The sequence below is a fragment of the Chelonoidis abingdonii genome, chromosome 14 (assembly GCF_003597395.2).
Source record: "Chelonoidis abingdonii isolate Lonesome George chromosome 14, CheloAbing_2.0, whole genome shotgun sequence".
In the NCBI taxonomy this organism is placed as follows: domain Eukaryota; kingdom Metazoa; phylum Chordata; order Testudines; family Testudinidae; genus Chelonoidis; species Chelonoidis abingdonii.
Window position 1 is genome coordinate 4,745,614 of NC_133782.1, and position 20,425 is coordinate 4,766,038.

Sequence of the window (20,425 nt, forward strand, 5' to 3'; positions counted from 1 at the left end):
AGGCTTGGGCTGGAAAAAGGGGCCAAACCCTGATGCCCTGGGAAGGGAACCAGGGGCAAAGATACAAAACAGGATCGAGTAGCCCGAGCCAGGCTGGAAAACATAGGAAATGTCCCACTCCCTTTTAAAGCATTAGAGCTCCACTGCACTCCCACCCTGCCTGCACAACAACCACTTCCAGCAATGCACAGCGCCGTGGCAATTACAGGTGTGCTTAGAATGGAAGCATTATGGCAGAGGAGGTGAGAGCTAGGAGAAGATGGCACGGGTAGGGGAGAGTGACGAGTTATGGCCACGGAGCTGATCCTGGGGAGCTGCAGAGACTGGAGGTGAGACAGTAAGGCCAGGAAGAAGGAACAGACGATGCAGGACTAAACAGAAACTACACGCTGCACATCATCTCCGTGAGGCTGTTTAGGGGGAAAGTTCACCCCTCTCCTGGGGGGCCAGCATGCAGCCTGTGAAGTGCTTACATCCTACCCTGAGGGCCTTGTGCTCGCCCGACTCTCAGCCTGGGCTCAAGCCATAGCAGCTTTGAGGCTCCTGCCCCTTGGTTCCCTACGTGAGTCCTCACTCCCGGGCAACCCTTACTGGTCCCAGCGGGAGTTCAGTTCACTCTTGGGGTCTTTCCAGAGCCCTACTTACAGTGACCTCGTCTCTAGCTCCTGGCGGTGCTTCCCAAGATCCACCACAGGTCACTGGTTGGAAGCAGCCTGCCAGGGCCTTGGCTCGCATCCGGCTTGTAGGATCAGCCTGCCCTAAATGGGGGGCTGAAGGAAAAGGTCAGCAACTGCCTAAGGCTGAATTACTGGAGCTCGCTAGCAATCCCTGGAGAAACACCCCCTACCCCTCCTTAGGCCAGTCTCCCCCTCGTAAGCTCCACTTCTACATGGGGACCTGGGAGCACGTTCTGGGAGTGTGTCTGATGAGTACTGCCTGAATGCAGGAACAGGCAGACGGACAGGGCGCATTCCAGCACCGGCCTAAACGGGACGATCATGATGTCTAGCCCTTGTTCTGGCTCCACTGTCCAGGGAAGAACTGCACTGGAGCTGAAAGAATAATTGATAGTTTGGGTCTGTCGACCCAAAACAATTGCCCCCTCCATTTTTTTAGTATAGTTTTCCATGTTATTTTCCCCCTTTCCGTTTTTTAAAAAACAAACCAAGCTACATTTCTAAACGAAATGTTCTGAAAGGAAAAGTCGACATTTTCATTTTGAAAATATCGATGTGAATGTTTCAACATTAAAAAAAGTCATTTTTTGTGGCCAAAACTATTCATCGCATTCGACCCAAAATTGTGAATAGTTTTGGTCAGGCCGAAACTGCATTTTTTTTTTACCAAATAAACTATTTGTCCGAAAAATTTCACCCAGTTCTAAATCTTATCCCATGAGAACTAAAATTGGATTATCACAGTTTTTCTGCTATCAAACTTGCTGAATACATCAACAGCAGCAAGGTACCTACCCAAATGACCCTGGTTTGCAGAGTCCATCTGCCAAGCTGATGTCCCAAAGGGCTGTATTTTCATAAGATCCACTAGCGTCCTGCATTACAGCCAGCATAATGCACCCTTAAAATATAACCTTAATCAACAGGGCTAATCCTCTGAAAATTCCATTAGGTCGAGCTCCTTTGGTATCCAATGACCTGGGTTGTTCTGCCCAGGACCGGCTCTACAGTTTTCGCCGCCCTAAGCAGCGCACTGAATTGCCGCCGCAGGCGGCGGGGGCAGTCCATGTGCCCTTAGGGTGGCAGGTGCGTTTCCGCAGCGGCGGCAATTCGGCGGCAGCTTCAGTTTAGCTGAAGCCGCTGTGGACAGCTAAATATAGAAGCTGCTGCCGAACTGCCGCCACCGAGGAAATGCATGTGCCGCCCTAAGGGCACACGGACTGCCCCCGCTGTCCACGGTGACAATTCGGCGCGCTGCTGGGGGCAAAAACATACGGACTGCCGCCCCTTGAAGATTGCTGCCCCTGAAGCTTGGAATGCTGGTGCCTGGAGCCGGCCCTGGTTCTGCCGACTCCTGCACCAGTGTCCCAATGTAACTTCCTATCATTTCAAGCAGGACTTGACACTCTCCTTTCTAATTTCATACAACCCCCCCTGCAAACAAAAATAGAGATGAAGCCCCAGTTTGGCCGAACCCCATTCAGCAGCAGAGTTTTCATTATTGTCATGGGCCAGACAGAACAGCACAGAGCCCTTCTGACCGGTCGAGAATGACAATGTGTATTTACATATCACAGTGCCGAACACTATATGGCTGCGTATGTCATAACATTATGGTCTCCAGCTGGCAGCCAGGAGGCCTTCCCAGCACTATTCCAGTTTTACACTGAAATCAATGGAGCTACTCTAGGATAAGGCAGGAATAGTGCCGCAGAGAATCAGCATCACCAAAGCAGGCTGGAGCTCTGCCCTTCCTCTTCCACTGCAGATTGTCAGGGTCCCACTCAGGTTCTTGGTGCAACAAAGATTTTTCAGGTGTCTACTCCATACCCCACGGATGAGGCAATTACATACTTAAATTCCTCGTGAACACTCGGAGGACAAGCCTACTCCCATGCTGTTCTCCTGGCCTATCGCATCAGCTAACAGTACAGATGGGAGTTCCTTGCAAGAGGAAGGGGGTAGTTTCCTTATCCTCCTTGCTTGCCTCTGAAGATTTTGGGATACTAACATAGGACATTCCAGGAACATCCTCTAGGATGAAGGGGCTCGGCCCTGCGAAAGACCGCAAGGGAGACAGTTTTGCTGACAATCTGTGGTCAGTGCTGCTTATTTTGCAAACAGGAGCTTTTGGAGTCGACTGAAGTATTTATTTACTGGCAAGGAATCACAAGAGCCTCCAGTCACACTCTAAAGCCATGGTCGAGTTTCCCTCGCTGCATCACAGAACAGGCTCTGTGAGTCAGGGTGAGCTACTGCACCCCAAAACCATTGGCTGTTGGTTTTGTTATCAATACAGTTGCTGACATGGCAGATTGAGTTTAAGGGGGCCTCAAATATGTACCTTAGAGGCTTTGGTCTTGTGTCTGAGGTGGTGGATACAAATGCACCACAAAACACGTCCTGATTGTGCCTTTCTGGTATCGCAATCTCTCTCTCTAGTCTAACTTCCAGGTCAGGAACCTCCAGTTAAAAATATCGTTTTGTTTCACTTAATATAGCATCAGGTACAGGAATGGTCTAGTGCAAAATGGCAGAAGCAACTAAGAGTGACAAAAAATAGCAAATGCATCTTTTTCAGTTATATTAAAGGACATATTAGTGATTACATTTTCCATGTGGCCATTTCTTTGACTGCTAGCGTTCTCCCTCTGTTCCTGCTTCCTCCATCTATTCAGGGTATAGTTTAAAGCAAGCATTCAAAAATCATAAGTTGGGGCCCCCAAAGCCATGAGATTGACTTTAAAAATAATATATTTTGGGGGTGGGAGTGGAGGTTATTTGCTTTCTGGTGTCTGAGAGTTAAAGAGTCACGTTTGTCCATAACCATAAGTCTAAATCTTACTTTTGCTTTTTAAATGAAAGCTGCAATTTTCATTTAATAACATGACTCCAGGAGCTGGGGCTGTAAGAAAAATACTGTGAGAGTTGTGCTAAAATATGATCCTAGATATGATGCATATTGCTTGGCACATGCTTATATACTGATTTCAATGTGAGATGAGGGTGCTCAGCAGTTCTGAAAAACCAGCCTCCAGGCTTTTAAAAATTTGGCAACCACAATGGAAACATCCAAAATTAGAAGCCACTTTTGAAAATGTAGTATACAGCAGAAAAAACATGAATAGGGGAAACAAATTCTTAACGTTTTCCGTTACTAAATTAGATGTTATTTGCAGCTGTACTGTAAAGGTGCAAATACCTGCAATCATGGTATAAAAACCTCAAAAGACTTTGCGACCAAATTGTCAAAACCGAGTCTCTCTATGTGCATGCACAACTCTGCCTGCACAACCACTTGCATGCACAATTTTTGGCACACTGCTGCTAAACTAAGAACACTGACACATACCAGCTCCAAGCCAAAACACAAATGGGTTCTGAGCTCGTCAATTGTATCATTTGTATGAGCCAGTGGGAGCGTGTAAAAATTGAACATGCCCCCAAAAGTGAAACCAGCCCCCCTCCAGAGGGCCAGGACATTGAAGTGTTTCTTTGAGGGCTTAATTGCAACTGAAGTGGTGCACAGAGTGAATTTAACCCAAAGGCAGGTGGAAAAGATGTCCCTCGGCAATATTCAGAATGGGCCAGTAGAAACAGTAAGCAGTAAAATGAAGATTCAGGCTTAGATGCGGAGGGTTTAATTAAAGGAGGGAAAAAAACACTGCTAGTAAATGCTCCATCTGAAGGGGAAACAAAAACAGCTTGTGGAGAACAATTTACATCTACAAAAAACCACCAACAGAAAAATCAAACAAAAAACAACCCAAGAATAAACTCTGCAAACTCACATGCTGCACTGCCAGAGAATTCAAAGATTCCGGCTCAGAATGTGGTTCTAATTTAGAAGCTAGATTTTTGGGGGGTTTTCTTTTTCTTTTTTTGGAAAACTATTACAAGCTGGATGAAAGGCTACCTACAAAACTTTCCCTCAGGATAAGCTGACTCTCAAGTTTTATGCTGTATGCCCCAAATACCCTGGGGCAAAGAGGCATCTAGAAAATAAGACTGTTTAGTATTTTATTTCTAGTTCCTTAAAGTCATATCAGCTGTTCTGCTCAGCTTTGACAGCCATGAACCCATCGTTCTGCTGATCCACAACAATGTGTGTGGAATATGTGGCTTTTAGTCTATGGCACAGTTATAACCCTTACAGAATATAAAATAACTGTTGAAAGCTGAGCTCTCTGCCTTATAAAGCCACATATCTGACTTTCCCGTAAGGAAACCTCATTGCTCCAGTACAGCTCCCATAGCTCCAATATAACAGAATGATGCATTTTAGTGGTCAGAGCAGTCAGGAGCCAGCTGGTGCGACAGTAGGGACCAGAGCCCATTAAACCAGGTTAGTTCACAGCCATGTATTTGCTGCTGTTTATGCCATTCAGCCCCACACTTTACAAACAGCCTCGCAAAACTGTCACGAAGGCACATCCAGGCAGATGGAAACCCTGCCTGCCCTTCCCCTGCCAGGATGATTGAGTATAATGAAAAAAGAAATGAATGCAGTGCACTTGCCCATCAAAAACAATTACTAGCCCTGATTAAGTGGGTTAATAGAATTTTGCATGGGTGCTCTGAAATCATCTTAGTTCTGGAGTAAGGTTTGCAGGTCCCCTTTCAAAACCTTTACCAAAGTTCTGTTAAGAGTTTTCCACTTATTAGAAATTGTTTGTTGGTTACATATTTTTCTTTACCTCCTGGATTCTGAGACTGTAAGGTGCACACAGGTAATAGTTTCAAGATTTTCTATGCAACCATGAGGGGTAGAAACTTTACTTTACTGTAAGTGAAAGCTGAGCTTCTCACATAATCACATGACTCCAGGAGCTGGGACTTTAAAACCAACGTCCAATATTGCAAGACTCACAGTAAAATATCAAGAGTTGGCAACCCTGCAACTTCACTGTTCTCCCTTGTCAGGAGGGACAGTCCTTTCTGAAAAATATCTGTTACTTTTCCACTTTGTCCCTCCAAAACACTCTGCCAGTTCAAAATATTCCAACGCAGCAAGAACAGCATGCCCCCCATTTTTCTATGTAGTTTCCCAAGAAAAGAAGCAGGCCAGTGGGCGACCTGACATGTTTGGAATGGTTGGTGACAGTTCATCCTCTCTATATTTTTAAAAACTTTAAAAGACTTTAAAAAAACTTTCTTTTAAAAAACATTAAATCCTTGATCATCCATTTCCAGCACTGGCAGAGATGCAAATTGCTCCTTCGTCAAGGATGAAGAAGAGGGAGCAATTGCAGGCCTACGCCAGAGAACAGAAAATATATCCCTTATTTCCCCAACATCTGGACTCACAGCTACCCATCTGCACCACCTGCCAGTTCCACAGCACAGCTGCAGGGAAGCCAGCTGTGGTTAGTGTGGCGGGATTATGTATTGTATTGGCATGCCGTGCACAGCTCAATGCCGCTGGTGTTAAACCCAGATTGTTTATAGTCATGTACAAGGGAGGCTGCTATAAGAAGCCTGCCTGATCCAGGTTGTGGCCATTCCCACAGCTGTGAAAAGAAATGCAGTGTACATCTTCTAAAAGAAGTTGAGGGACAAGGTCAAACCCTGTATCTTTAAGGCACATGGTATTCTGTGCAGATTCTCTAGGTATCCAAAGCCCCTCAGTCAAGACCAAAGCCACAGCATGAAAACCATGCTCTCCTTGAAACGGATCCCAGAACAGACAGGCTGGGCACAGGGCTTTAGAACGACTGCAAGCCAGAGAGCCCCAGCAAAGCTATTATTGCAGAGGCAACTGCTCCCTGGATCTGCACAAAGCTTAATTTCACACCTGTGAAATTAACCTTGTTAGGAGCTAACACCCCACAGAACTCTCCCACCAGCGGGAATAATTAAACGTTTTCGCTCCGTCACATTCATTTAAACCAGGAAGTGGAGGAATTAAAGATGGAGGGTGTTTTTATTTTATTTTAAAGACACTGACAAGAGCTGATACAGCAAAAACCAAAAAAGCCTTTAGACAGATTTAGTTCACTCTACTTAGCTCTGAGTAACACCACTCGGATAGCAATTATATGTCCAGAATTACTTATTTTCTACCTCGCTGCAGCTACAAGCACTTGTGAGTGCTCAGACAATTGGGCTGCCCGTCGGAGCGCCTCTGACACCCTGTTTTGGGGTGGGATGGATGCTGACCTGTGGAATGGAATGTCTCATTCTTTACCCCAAGGATGCCTTTCATCTCAGTTTAAGAAGAGTTCTCACACTTTTTCAGATCACCCAGTTGGCTGAACTTTCTAACAGCCTTTCCTGAAAGAGACGGGGACATCAGCGAATGCACCGCTCCTTTCTGCCAGCCGGGGGAGGAGAGTTTCAGGCTCTTCTGTGGACTGGCACAAACTATCCATGTGACAAATCTCATCACAAATAAATAGATAATAATAAAAAGAGTTCCATGCCACCAGGATCAAGAATTTACACAAACGAGAGTTCTGTATCCAGACTGCCTAGACGCACGGTCCTGGCCATCTGAATGAGCTGCACTGTGGGGATGACAGATACTTCCCTTATGTTGATGGATGACGGAGGCCATATGAGTCACGCAGTGCTGGTGAAAGGTCACTTAATGGGGAGGATGAGCTTCCTGACTGGGTCTTGCACAGCCAGGGCATTCGGCCCAAGATGGTAAGCTGCAGCAAAGTAACTCAAACTTATGGCAGGTTTATAGGTCCCTGGATACAAAAATCAGCTTTCACCGGAATGACAACCTTTAGCAAACAAATCCCACTGGCCTCACACATTCACAGACCCAGCATTCTGGGCTGTGTGCGTGTGACAAATGAGACCTAATGCATGATAGACTAGATAGACAGCATTCAGGAGGTCTGCTTCTCTATCTCTCAACTGCCCCTCATTTCAAGCCAGATCATTCACTTTCGTCCCCAATTTCCCTACGTTCTATACAGATCTAGGGACCCCTCGCTTTACTGCGGAAAAGCATTTACATCAGCAATAGAGATGAAACTGAGGCAGCAGAAAGTGCCACGCTACCCAACCGAATTCTCTAGCATTTTCCCAGGTCTGCATGTAAAATGTGTGTCCCTCAGTCTGGATCTTTGTGTCACATGCAGGCTTTGGCAGGCTGAGAGGTATGTCCCCTTCCCCTTGGTTTGAAAGTTGGCGGTTCCAAGACCTACTGTGTGCCCTGTCTCCTCCACTCTCTTAGCTCTGAGAAAAGAAAACCCAATTTCTTACCCAGCTTGGGGGGCTCAGGGGTCGGATTTACCCTCATCTCTGTCCTGCTGCCTTCTTTGCTTGCGCTAGTTTTGCTGGACCCTGCAGCTCTCCTTCCACCTCTGAAGGAATATGGATCCGCCATCTCTAGAATGAGCAGAAGACATGTTAAAAACACACAAACCCTCTGCCTCAGAGAAAGCACACGCTACAAGCAAGAATGGCATCTAGAGTGGAAAAAACATTAAACAGGACTAAATGTTCTCATTTAAAAAAAGAAGCAGGGTATATCTGCAAATATTTGTTTTATGGTTGAGTGATACTATAGACATGGTTGAGGAGCGGCTTTCGTTATAAACCCGTTTCCTCTACGCATACAAGAGCAAAGACTTTATTAGAAATGACGGGCTGGATTCCTACACAGAAACAACGAACAAATGGCTTTTTCTTCTTTGCTTATTTCTCTGCTTTCATTAGAAGACAACAAAAGAAAAAAAAAAGTGAGTTTTAAGGAACAGATCCCGTGATAAATTTCCAATTTTCGTTATGAACGGCAAACTTGTCTAAACTGAGGATTGTTAATGTTATCTAGATCCTCCGGATTAATAATTCAGTTTGGCTTCTCTGTAAATAATGAACATGAGAAATGATCATGAGAAGCCCGATCTCGCTTCCGTGGAAGCCGACGGCAAAACTCCATCAACTTCAATGGCGGCAGGACGAGTGCTTGGAAGTGCCGGCTGCTACAATTCCAGCCCAAGTGGGAGTATTTTCAAACAGGCTGTAAAAACATCACAATAAAATGAACAGAGGGAGGGAGGGAGGGGTTAAAACAAGTGGTACAAACACACGGTGTAGACTTCTATCCACTAGGCCACCCACACAGCAGAGACGACAGGGTCCTCCGGGAAGTCATTAGCTGCAGACGTTCTTATTGTTTTTATAGCTTGGAAGCCTCTTAGGGTATGTAATGAATCCGCTAGTGCTGAGTAACTGGTGACTTCAGGGCAGCATGGGGCAGGTGTATCTAAAGGCTGGACTGGAGAGGCAAGCAGTGTCTCTATAATTAGCTGCATTGTGGAGACAAAGTAGATGGGAGTCAATTGAAGCATAGTTCTTTCCCATTAGCCCAGCCTCTGTTGTAAAGGATGATTAAACAGACTATGCCAAATCCATCCTTGGTGTCATTCCACTGAAATCAATGGGGCTGAACGAGGGATGAATTTGGCTCATCTGTTTACATTGGCAGTTTGTTCCTCTAATGCACAAGTCCATTTCCGATTGGGATCTAAGTGAGAAGGCCAGATTAATCTCCAGGAGGACCCAAGGGCTTGCCCCTGCCTCTTTTACTCAGGTGAATAAAGGTTGCATGGTTGGTTCTCAGTTCAAATAAACGGGCTGTGCAGGGTTGAAATGGCAATTCCGTAACACACGGACATGGCCAAATGCTGTAATTCAGGGGCTCTCAGCCTTTTCAGACGACTGTCCTCCTTTCAGGAGTCTGATTTGTCTTGCATAACCCCAAGTTTCACTTAATTTCAAAGCTCCCTGCTTACAAAATCAGACATAAAAATAGAAAAGTGTCACAGCACGAGTACTGAACAATTGCTGACTTTCTCTTTTTTTTTACCATATAATTATAAATAAATCGACTGGAATATAAATGTCGTACTTACATTTCAGTGTGTCATATATAGAGCAGTATAAACAAGTCATTGTCTGTATGAAATTTTAGTTCATACTGACTTCACCAGTGCTTTTTGTAAAACTAGGCAAATATCTAGATCTACCCCCTGGGAGACCTCTGCAAAACAGTCCTATGCACAGAGACCAACCTGCCTGGCTCTGTGGCCAACTCACCCCTGCTGTGTGGCCACGGGACAGTTATTTAACTTCTCAATTTCCCAAGCTACAAGACAAGGATGCTAATATTTACCCACTGTCCGGGGGGGGAAGGGGGAGGACTGATTAGCTAATGTTTGTAGAGTGCTCTGATGAGGTTAGGTACTGTTATTAGAAGGGGTGTGTGTGTGTGTGTGTTCATTCTGATGGGGCTAGGTACTGTTATTAGAAGGGGTGTGTGTGTGTTCATTCTGATGTGGCTAGGCACTGTTGTTAGAAGGTGTGTGTGTTTTTGAAAGTGGGAGAAGAAATAGTCCAGGTCTGGGAACCTCTTCCAAAAGTTACTGTGCCTCTAACAGCAATCTTCACATGAGCACAGCTCCTTCAGTGCATATAAGTTAATGACTGCACACCAACAACTGTTTTTCTCTCTCAGGAGGGTATTTTGATGTCCCACAGAGCTGACACGCACGAATCACAAGGGCTTTGCAATTTTTAAGACAGATATAACGTTATCCTGCCACACACACACCTGGACACAGACACTCTCAGGCTAGCCCATAAGAGCCAGGCTGCCAAGCAATTAACAGATACTGAGGCAAGGTACAAAGCATATGACCAGACACTGTGATTCTGTGCCAGCAGCTAGTGGGTAAATATTTAGTCCTCTTGATGGACATCACACTCCAAATGTTTCCTGGTTTGTGTTGTTTATTGTAGGGCTGCTTGTTTGTATTTACTATTTACTTATGCTTAAGTGTTTGTTTTGCTCTTTGGTTTATTTGGGCAAGCTGTCCCTTTGCACTTATTGGGCCCAACTCTACCTTAAGTTACACACGTCTACACCAGGAGTCCACTGAACTTACTGGAGTGATACCAGAATCAGACCCATTGTGCACATTGCAGTTTTGTAAAGAACAACACCTAGCTCTTATCAGCAGTAGATCTCAAAACTCTTTACAAAGAAGGCATCATTAGCCCCATTTTACAGATTGGGCAAACTGAGGCACGGAGCGGTGACGTGATTTGCGTTGCAGAGCCAGGGCGAGAATTCGCATCGCTCCTGAATCTCAGGCCAGTGTTCTACCCACTAGGCTGCACTCTTGCCTACAGACCTTTAACTACAAGCACCTAAAAACTGAGACGTGATTTTTCAGTTATTTATACTCTGCAAGTCTGTTAAATTAAACATCTTTATAGCACTGCAAATGCAGATGGTCTTTTACAGAACACATGCTCCCTGCTCTCCAGAGCTTACAGGCCAAACAGGCCAAGACAAAGATGGGGCGCATGTTCAGGAGAGGAAGGGATGCTTAGTGATCCCCAAACACCACAGCACCCATGTGTCTTGTCCCCTGGCTTCTGGCACACACACCTGTCTCCCGCCTCCATCTCGAAACACTCAACACCCCTCCATGCCTAGCTGCTGCTGCTCTGGTCCCCAACAAGCCTGTAGAAGCTGGGGCACCCGTGAGGAGTGGGGCATTTGTGGGAAGGTGCCACATTCCTCTTTATTCTGCAGCAGCAGGGCTCCCATCAGAGCTTTGCTCCTAAGGTCTCTTTCTGAGTGACTCCCTTCTGATGGGAGGGAGAGGTTCAGAGCAGGCAGGGGGAGGTCACAAAGGCTCAGCGTTACCTGATGTGGGGAAACCCCCTGGATCTGAAGGGGGCCAGATGCCAAGGACAGCAGCCCTCTTCCTTAGCACATCCCCATACAGCCTCGGAGCTCCACACACCAGGAGCTTCCACAGAGCTGTGGGAAGGGAAGGCAGGGAGGCTGCTGGGGCTCCCTCTGACAAAGCATCCCCACGTAGCAGCAATGCTCAGTTTCCCATCCTCTGCAGGATTCCTCTCCAAGCAGGACATGGCCTTGAGTTAGGACCGAATCCCATGTCTTGATCAGCACTCAACTCCCAAAAAGATACTGCTTCCCGTCCTTGGCCCCGACAACCCTGCAGCTTCACTGAGCTGAACAGCCATGGATGGCTCTTTCATCCTAGGGTACTCCTGGAGCCCTGGATGCAACCGCCTGGTCTAAGGCCTGCAGGAGGCCAGACTAGATGACCATAATAGTCCCCCTTACCCTTAAGATCTATGAATCTATGACTGTGCATATGTTGAAGGTGCAACCAATTATGCTCATTCAGTCCAGCAGCACAACTAAAGAACTGCAAAATCAGCTCTGGTTTATTCTCCAGTTAATATGGAGATATACCTATCTCACAGAGCTGGAAGGAACCTTGAAAGGTCATCAAGTCCCCACAGCAGACAGATTTTTGCCCCAGATCCCAAAATGGCCCCCTCAAGGATTGCACTCACAACTCTGGGCTTAGCAGGGCAAGGCTCAAACCACTGAGCTATCCCTCCCCACCCAGAATTAAACAGATCAGATGTTTGACCACTGAACCTCCTACAAAATTCCTTTTTTTGCATCAGTTTGCCTTAACTCGATTAACAAGAATCTACACATCACTGGCCCTAATTAGACACCAACAGACACACAGCTCAGCAAACCCAATTGGCCCATCTGAGCTGCCACAACTCCCCTGCAGTTATGCGAAAAGAATTTTCATTGGACTGCTCATCATGTGCTAAGGCCTCAACCCAAGTCCCGGCAAAGGTCTAGGGACCAGAATCATTTGGAATTCAGCTTGTGCGCAGGCACCTGCCCTGGGCCTCGTGGCGAAAGCATGAGACTGGGATTCAAGAGGTCTATTCCCAACTCTGCTACTGGCCTGCTGGGTGATCCTGGGCAAGTCACTTTCCCTCAGTGTGTGTCCGTTTCTCCAGAGATGACAATGATAATGACCTTCTTTATCCAGGGCTTGGAGATCTACTGGTGAAATGTGCTACAGAAGAGCTAGGGATTATTATCATCATATTGTGCCATGCGCATTATACCAGGCAAACATTCCTGCAGTGCTGCCCAATGTACCAGATACAGGGTGACATTCTACTGCAGTGTCACTGGAAGGCAGGAGACGTTTCAGGCGTTCTGCCTCCAAAGACGCTGGGCTGCAGCATCAACTGCAAAGCAACCTGCTCCTGCAAGCTCTCCAAGTCTAGGCAAGGACTACCAGGTACAGAGAGGTCGTGCAGGGTCACACAGAATTTTAAGAGGTGGTGAGGTGACTTTCATGGGACTCCTGGTGTGGGTCAGGCCAGTGCATATGGTTTGGTCTGGGAGACGGGGTAACATGCCGAGACTCTCCAACGTGTGGCGTTTGGTGATGAAAGCTTGGTCGTGAGCACAGACACCAAAGTTAATCAGTCTCTAGATCAAAGGAGGAATTACAGCCTGGACTCTGCATTCTCTGGCATTTGGAGCAGAACAGAGGGAATCATTAAGTCAGCTCATTTAGCCTCTCTCTGTTTGAGGTGTATTTCTTAATTGTTATTATTTGTAGCCCAGCAGTGTCTGGAAGCCCTCATCAACATCAGGGCCTTATGGTGCTCGGTGCTGTTCATACAGCCTGAGGCAGTCCTCGCTCCAGAGATCTTACAGTCCAAGCAGACAGGACTGACAAACGGTGGGAGAAAGGAAGCATTGTTATCTTCATTTTACAGAGGAGAAACTGAGGAATGGGGAATGACTGTGGCAGATCTGGGAATTTACCAGAGATCCCAAGTCCAGGGCCTTAACCAAAGAGCATCCTTGTCTGTGAGCAGCTTGATATTCTGAAATGTATTGGTTATTAGAGATAATTATTCAGAGATTTAATAAATAATTGATCCACAAAGTATGCCCAGTGACTTCCTGCATGCAATGCATCCAATATTCTACTTTCGAGCCATGTTGATTAGCTTTGATTGGGCCCATGGGTCACATGGTATTGGTTTCGTGCCTTGACTGGATGAGCATAACAGCTAGAATCCCAAATGCTCACGTTAATAATTTAACGGTTCCCTTTCCACAAATATTTTCTAATATCTGCTATTCCCTTGAAAATTCCTTCCAGTAAATTCATTCGCAGAAACACAAACATGAAAAGGAAGAAAATTCGAAATACGAAGAGAGAATGTGAAGGTATTCACCCAGCACAGGTTCAGATCAAACCTGGGAGATCGTCTGCACATAACTGCTTTGTGATTTAATTGATTTGGCTTCACATACATAAACAAGCACAATGGGGTCCTGGTTCACGACTAGAGTTCTAGGTGCTACAACAATACAAAATAATAAATACAACTACTAATAATGGTACCGACAAAGATCCAGCAGAAGACAACCTGACATGGCTTTGCTTAACCTGCTAACACAATCAAGCATGAAATTGCACATTCCTTACCAGACCAGGATAGCTCAGGTATATCATACTATTGCGTATTTATAGTGTTTTAATGAGACATGCAATAGACAATGATACCTGTGTTTGTCGCATAAATCAAGTACATACTTAGACAATTTTTAATGAAGAGTCTATTATTTACTTGATAGACAGCAATATTTCCTTTGAAACCATTACATGGGAGACAGTGTGATCTAGTCAGGACTCCTGGGTTCTTTTCTCTGTTCTCCCACTTCGTGAACTTTGAATGACACATGCTATGTAAGGACATAGACACAAGAGAGCGGTAGAGAAAATTTGAACTGAGTCTAAGTCCGGGAGTCAGAAACTCCCTTGGTTCTACCCGTAGCCCCTTCATGCACATATAGTGAAATTCACCCAAGGAATGGAGGTCCCATGAAAGACTCTCCAGGCATCATAGACATAGACTTTAAGGTCAGAAGGGGCCATTATGATCATCTAGTCTGACCTCCTGCACAACACAGGCCACAGAATCTCATCCACCCACTCCTGTAATAAACCCCTAATCTATGTCTGAGCTATTGAAGTCCTCAAATCGTGGTTTAAAGACTTCAAGGTGCAGAGAATCCTCCAGCAAGTGACCCGTGCCCCATGCTGCAGAGGAAGGCAAAAAAAACCCAGGGCCTCTGCCAATCTGCCTTGGAGGAAAATTCCTTCCCGACCCCAAATACAGCGATCAGCTAAACACTGAGCATGTGAGCAAGACCCACCAGCCAGACACCCAGGAAAGAATTCTCTGTAGTAACTCAGATCCCACCCCATCTAAAATTCCATCACAAGCCATTGGGCATATTTACTGCTAATAGTCAAAGATCAATTAATTGCCAAAATTAGGCTATCCCATCATACCATCCCCTCCATAAACTTATATCTGGCTTCAAGACTAAGCTTCATGTCTTTTTGCCCCCACTGCTCCCCTTGGAAGGCTGTTCCAGAACTTCACTCCTCTGATGGTTAGAAACCATCATCTAATTTCAAGTCTAAACTTTTTTTTTCATAGATTCATAGACTCTAGGACTGGAAGGGACCTCGAGAGGTCATCGAGTCCAGTTCCCTGTCCTCATGGCAGGACCAAATACTGTCTAGAATTCCTGATGGCCAGTTTATATCCATTTGTTCTTGTGTCCACGTTGGTACTAAGCTTAAATAATTCCTCTCCCGCCCTGGTATTTAACTCTCTGATATATTTATAGAGAACAATCACATCACATCAGCCTCAGCTGGACTGTGGCTGCAACCACATGGTCTCCTGTCAGGCTGTAGAGGTGAGGTGTGAATGGTAGAGGGGGGCGCTTCACTCCCAGACATGGGAAGTAGCTACCAACATGCAAGGACAACCCCCAGGCATTTGGGGGTCCTAGATGAAGAGCACCTGAGAACTCCCATTGACTTCAATAGGAATTGTGGGTGAAAATCAGGAGCTTTAAACAAATGCCTAATAATAATATCAGTTAAACCATGAGAGCCTGAGGAAGTTTTAGTATTGATGCCTCGAAAAACTTCACTTCTAAAAATTAAACCACAGCTTTTAAAACAAAAATGTACCCGTACCGCCAAACCATTGTTCCCTTCATTTAATGCACGTGCTCTCTTATAACAAACTTTTTTTTGGGGGGTGAGCGGGAAGGGGGCAGCTTAGAAACTCTCCAACATATTTTATGTTCCACCTAATTGCTTTTGACACCTTTCCTTCTACTTTTAATTTAGCCTAAAATAATAATAAAATTACTTATATATACGTGGGGGCCAAATCTGGTCCAACTTGATGGATTTAGTGGAGTTGTGCCAGGGTAACAGAGCAGAAATCAACCCATCATATTTTAACCAAACTTCTCATTCTTTCATGGCACATGTTGGAGCCAGGTGGTCAATTACTTCCAACCTCATTCCATCCTTTCCTCAACTTTTGGTTGAAACCCTGTTGTGATTCACAATGGGGGCAAAAGGTGGAAAACGACAGACCTTAAATATAGCGGCGCTAGTGGTTATGTTTATGACATTGGAACAAAGAAATTGATTCCAGACTCCCTGCAGTGTAGAAGAGATGGCCCAGCCTTGTGATTTAGAGATACCAGACTGAACTGCTACACGGGGTGCTGAATTCAAGTTTCCAGAGCTCTCCTGAGCAGCTTGGGCCAGGCATTGCCAGCAAGGCTTTTAATGCAGCGCATTCTACAATGCAATGTCTTTTACTCCAAAAACAAACCATGTCTCACCAACACAAATGGCCAGATAAGGTGGAACAAGAGGGGAGCAAAGATTCAAAAAAGCTCAATAGGACGGGGAGTCCCGATAATACAGACACCAAAGATGGGAGTGAGGGGAAAGCAAATGAGGGAGAGACTATTCACCAGAGGACTCTGAAAAATCTAATTGTCAAGGTAACAAAATCTATATATATTTTTCAAACTTGCTTTCGTGCAAAAGTGTCTGGATAACATGAATTGGGGCTTGGAGAGTGTATCTCACTCTAATGCAGGACATATTCAGCCCTGGCATAAACTGGCATAAGTCCTATTAAAGTCCGTCGTATTTTACACAGGTAACCTGCTACCACAGTAACTTAATTTTTTCAGGCAATTTTTTCTCTGTCCTGTGAACTGATCTGGTGTCACTGGGTCCGGGGGGACCAGTGTTGACACACAGATATTGGCATTTCAAGGTAGCAGTTAGAAAGCTGGCATGTTGCTTCCTGGAAATCACAGCTATTTGAGTTAATGTGACACTAACTGTAAGAGGGAAAACAAAACAATGCCATGCATAAAAACCCATCCATTTCCACTCATCACTAAATACGCCAGGTCAAGTTAATGGAGTTACATCCACTGCCACCTGAATTTGGCCCTTACTATCTAACCCAGCATTTCCCGGCTTGATCCCCACTACCTAATTGCCACGACTGAACAGTCCCCAGTGAGTCCACATGAAAATGGCCTGTAGGTCTTTAATAAATCCCTTTCCCCTGACATACAAGTGTGACCTTCTCAGGTAAAGTGCTAATCATGGTGCAAAGGATACGCCTGATGTGCAGCAGGCCAATATCCACTTGCTTTACTTATTATTAATCGTTTATAATCTGCTGCAAATGTTCATGGCATTGATCAGGGGTAGGACAGTGCCAAAAAGGTCACAGATCCCTGCCCTGGAGAATGCAGAAGTTAACGGCACGAGGAGAGAGTCAGAAACAACAGCTAGCAGAAAGCAAAGGGCTAAACTGATGTTTGTTGTTCTTGTGAGTTTCTGACAAATCACTTTCCCTCAGTATTGATTATCGTTTCTTCTGGCTGTAGACGGGAACCAAGGCAACGCTCTGATGAATGGACTGAGCAGTTCCCTAGTTCCACAGCAATTTCTATTAGTCTCTTTCCACATCACGGGCTGATCCACTATTTGGTAACTTTCTTACAGAAAAGTTCTGTGTATTATACAGATATTCCTACGCTTTCTATAGGCACATGGCACTTAGCGGACTAATTCCCTTCTTTCTTGAGCAGTGGGGGAACAACACGGCCACACAAAAGCAGCGCTGGAATTAAGAGATGGTAGATTTTACATTTATATCATTCAGTACTGCAGTTTGAAAGGACAGGCCTAAAACCAGGTTAAAATGGGTGTAAATGTGCCCATCTTTCATCACAATGAGAATGTGTGCACACGCACGCACGCACACACAAAGCTTCTGATGGTTTAAAGTTTCTGTTTCAAACATATTAGCTCCCAGCCCCCTGGCACCAAAGCTGATGGTAAAGCATGAAATCTAAAAGACATTAAACAGAATTAACCTAATCTGATTTATGGGATTCACAGCCCTGTCTGGCCTCCCTAGCCAACTGCCCACCTGGCACAGAAGTCTCTGCCCCAGCCTATGTGAGCGCTCATGAAGGTGTAATGTCCCAGATCTGACCTAGCCTGTCCATGACAATGACAACCTGGAGAGAATGTCTCTGGGCTGGCTTTATAGAAAGCACAATTTAGCTGTAATGTTTCTGACCCAGCCAATCCTATGAAAACATCCAGCCAGCTGCCTTATCATAGAATATCAGGGTTGGAAGGGACCTCAGGAGGTCATCTAGTCCAACCCCCTGCTCAAAGCAGGACCAATCCCCAGACAGATTTCTACCCCAGTTCCCTAAATGGCCCCCTCAATGATTGAACTCATAACCCTGGATTCAGCAGGCCACTGTGCAAACTGCTGAGCTATCCCTCCCCCTCCCTGCTGGGAGTGCTCAGCTGACTAAATGCCCCTGCCTTGCCCAGCCCATGTCAATGTCCAGGTGGCTATAACATCCCTAGTCTGGGCCATGGGAGTGCCCACCTGGATGTACTGTCTCTGATCTGCTCCATCCTTATGGGAGCCCAGCCAGCTGTCATGTCCCTGTCTGGCCGTGTCATTACCTGCCTGCATGCTTTGCCCCTTGCCTGACCTACCTCTCCCAGGGCCCACCTGGCTGTCATCCCCCTGGGTTCCCCATCTGGCAGCCACATGGCTCACATGACCTTGGCCTGCCCTGCCCCCGCTGTGCCCACCTAGCCTGAGTGTCCTTGCCCTGCCCCTCCCATTGCCCACTTGGCTGCCATGTGACCTGCCCAGGTGTGAGCTGAGCTCACCTGCCTGTACTCCCGCCCCCCTCTCTGGAGCTCAGCTGGCCGCAGGACCCCCCGGCTGCCCCACGTGGATGTCACCTGTCACCGCGTGGGGCAAGGAGCGCACCGCTGCGGGAGGCTGCACTGAGACTCAGGAGATCAACTTCCAAGCCCCCTTCTTTAAAGTGCCAACACTGCAAAAAAAGGAAAAGAAAAATCCCCTTGCACTCCCAGCCCGCCCTGCACTCCCAGCGCCCCCAGATCGCCTCCTCCGCCCCCTGGGGTTAGTGCCCACCCTCTATTAAGAAAAAGGGAGGGGGTTGGGGTTTTTTTTTTTTGCAAAAGGGAGGGGGCAAAAAACTATTTTTATTTCTTGTGCCTGGGAAAAATAATTAAGGGGAGGAGGAAAAGGCATGAAGCAAAATGGCGACTTTTTTATGTAGAAGGAGGAGAGAGGAAGAGGGAGAGAGAAGGCGGGGGGGAGGGAAGGAATCCCAGGCGCAGCGGGAAAGGAAGCAGCAAAATCCTCGGGAGGGGGCGATCGGGCCTGGGGAGGGGGCGACCGGGCGGAGTAAAAGCAGGGCCAAGGATGGAAAAGGACCGGGGGGGCGGGGGAGAGGAGGGGAGGGGAGGAGGGTTGCCAAAGGGGGGGCTCCTTACCTCGGTGCTTGTGGCGAGCTCTCCAGGGCCCCCGCACGCACACACACTCACACACACACGCGCGCTTGGAGCGGGCGAGGCGGCGCTGGCTCATGCGCGATCCCCCGCGCCCCTCTTCCCGGTTACCTTTGACAGTTTTACAGTCGGGGAAGCAACTTGCAACTCTCGCGTTATTATTTTAATACTGCAACAAGCCTCCGCTCGGAGACAGTGGGCTCGGTTCCCCCCGCACCCGGGCGCCTGGGTGGAGCCGGGGGGGCTTGGAGAGGCGAGCGCGGGCACCCTGCGACGCGCCCAGGGCGCAGGAGGCAGGTGCGCTCGGGAGCAGCCCGCTTGGAAACGTCCAAAGGTGGGAAGTGGACAGCGCTCGGGGCCCTCTTCTTGCAAACATAGGGCCAGAGGCCAGGCAGGGGGCAGAAGTGCAAGACACCCGCTGCCTGGGCTCCCAAGGGTGCAGGGGACTGGAGCTGGCTGGCAGAGGGTGGCTCTGCCCCAGGACCCTTTGGATCAAGGGAATAGTCCAGCCTCCACCTCTTTGGGTTTAATTTACAGTGGGGCTGTGTGTTGTGTGTGCAAACAGACCCTGGCTCCCCACACGTTTTCCCTCCACTGAGGCTGTGCCGACCCTGGCTAATTCTAGGGCTATCCCTCCCAGAGGGGCTGGAATAATATTTGTAGCAGGGGTGCTGAGAGCCCCTGAACCAAACTGTAAACCCTGTATTTAATGAAGACCACTTCAAGCCAGGGAGTGCAGCAGGGCCCCTGTTCCAGCACCTATAGTCCCTCCTCAGCAGAAGTGGACTCCCTGGCACATACCCACCCGTTACTTAGCCCTAGCAAATAGGGGACATGCATCTGAGGAAGTGGGTATTCACCTATGAAAGTTCATGCTCCAAAACGTCTGTTAGTCTATAAGGTGCCACAGGATTCTTTGCTGCTTTTACAGATCCAGACTAACACGGCTACCCCTCTGATACTTTACAGTCCTGGGACAAACTCTCAGGAATCTGGATTAAATAAGCAAGCTATGAAAGGGCAGTTTCTATATCAGGAATAAAAGAGAAACAGCCCCTGTCCGTAGCGTCCCAAGTATTTATGTGGCACCCAAGGGTGGAAGTTAAGCACATGGGTAAGAATTTACAGGAGGAGGGCCTG

At 46.9% G+C, this 20,425-nt stretch overlaps 1 protein-coding gene across 4 annotated transcripts in view; it reads right to left on the minus strand.

Moving 5' to 3' along the window:
- The window catches only part of ZNF512B (zinc finger protein 512B), a 63,989-nt gene extending 44,477 nt beyond the window's left edge, over window positions 1-19,512 (minus strand). For 3 of the 4 annotated variants that reach the window (XM_032766366.2, XM_032766368.2, XM_032766365.2), the window contains exons 1-2: window positions 19,271-19,418; window positions 7,896-8,021 (exon numbers count right to left, since the gene is read on the minus strand). In XM_032766366.2, the coding sequence (XP_032622257.1) occupies window positions 7,896-8,021; window positions 19,271-19,364 (220 nt within the window). In that variant the 5' untranslated portion in view covers window positions 19,365-19,418. Of the gene's footprint in view, window positions 1-7,895; window positions 8,022-19,270 lie in introns of all 4 variants that reach the window. The other variant, XM_032766370.2, reaches the window with a different exon arrangement.
- Between the last annotated feature and the right edge of the window lie 913 nt (window positions 19,513-20,425).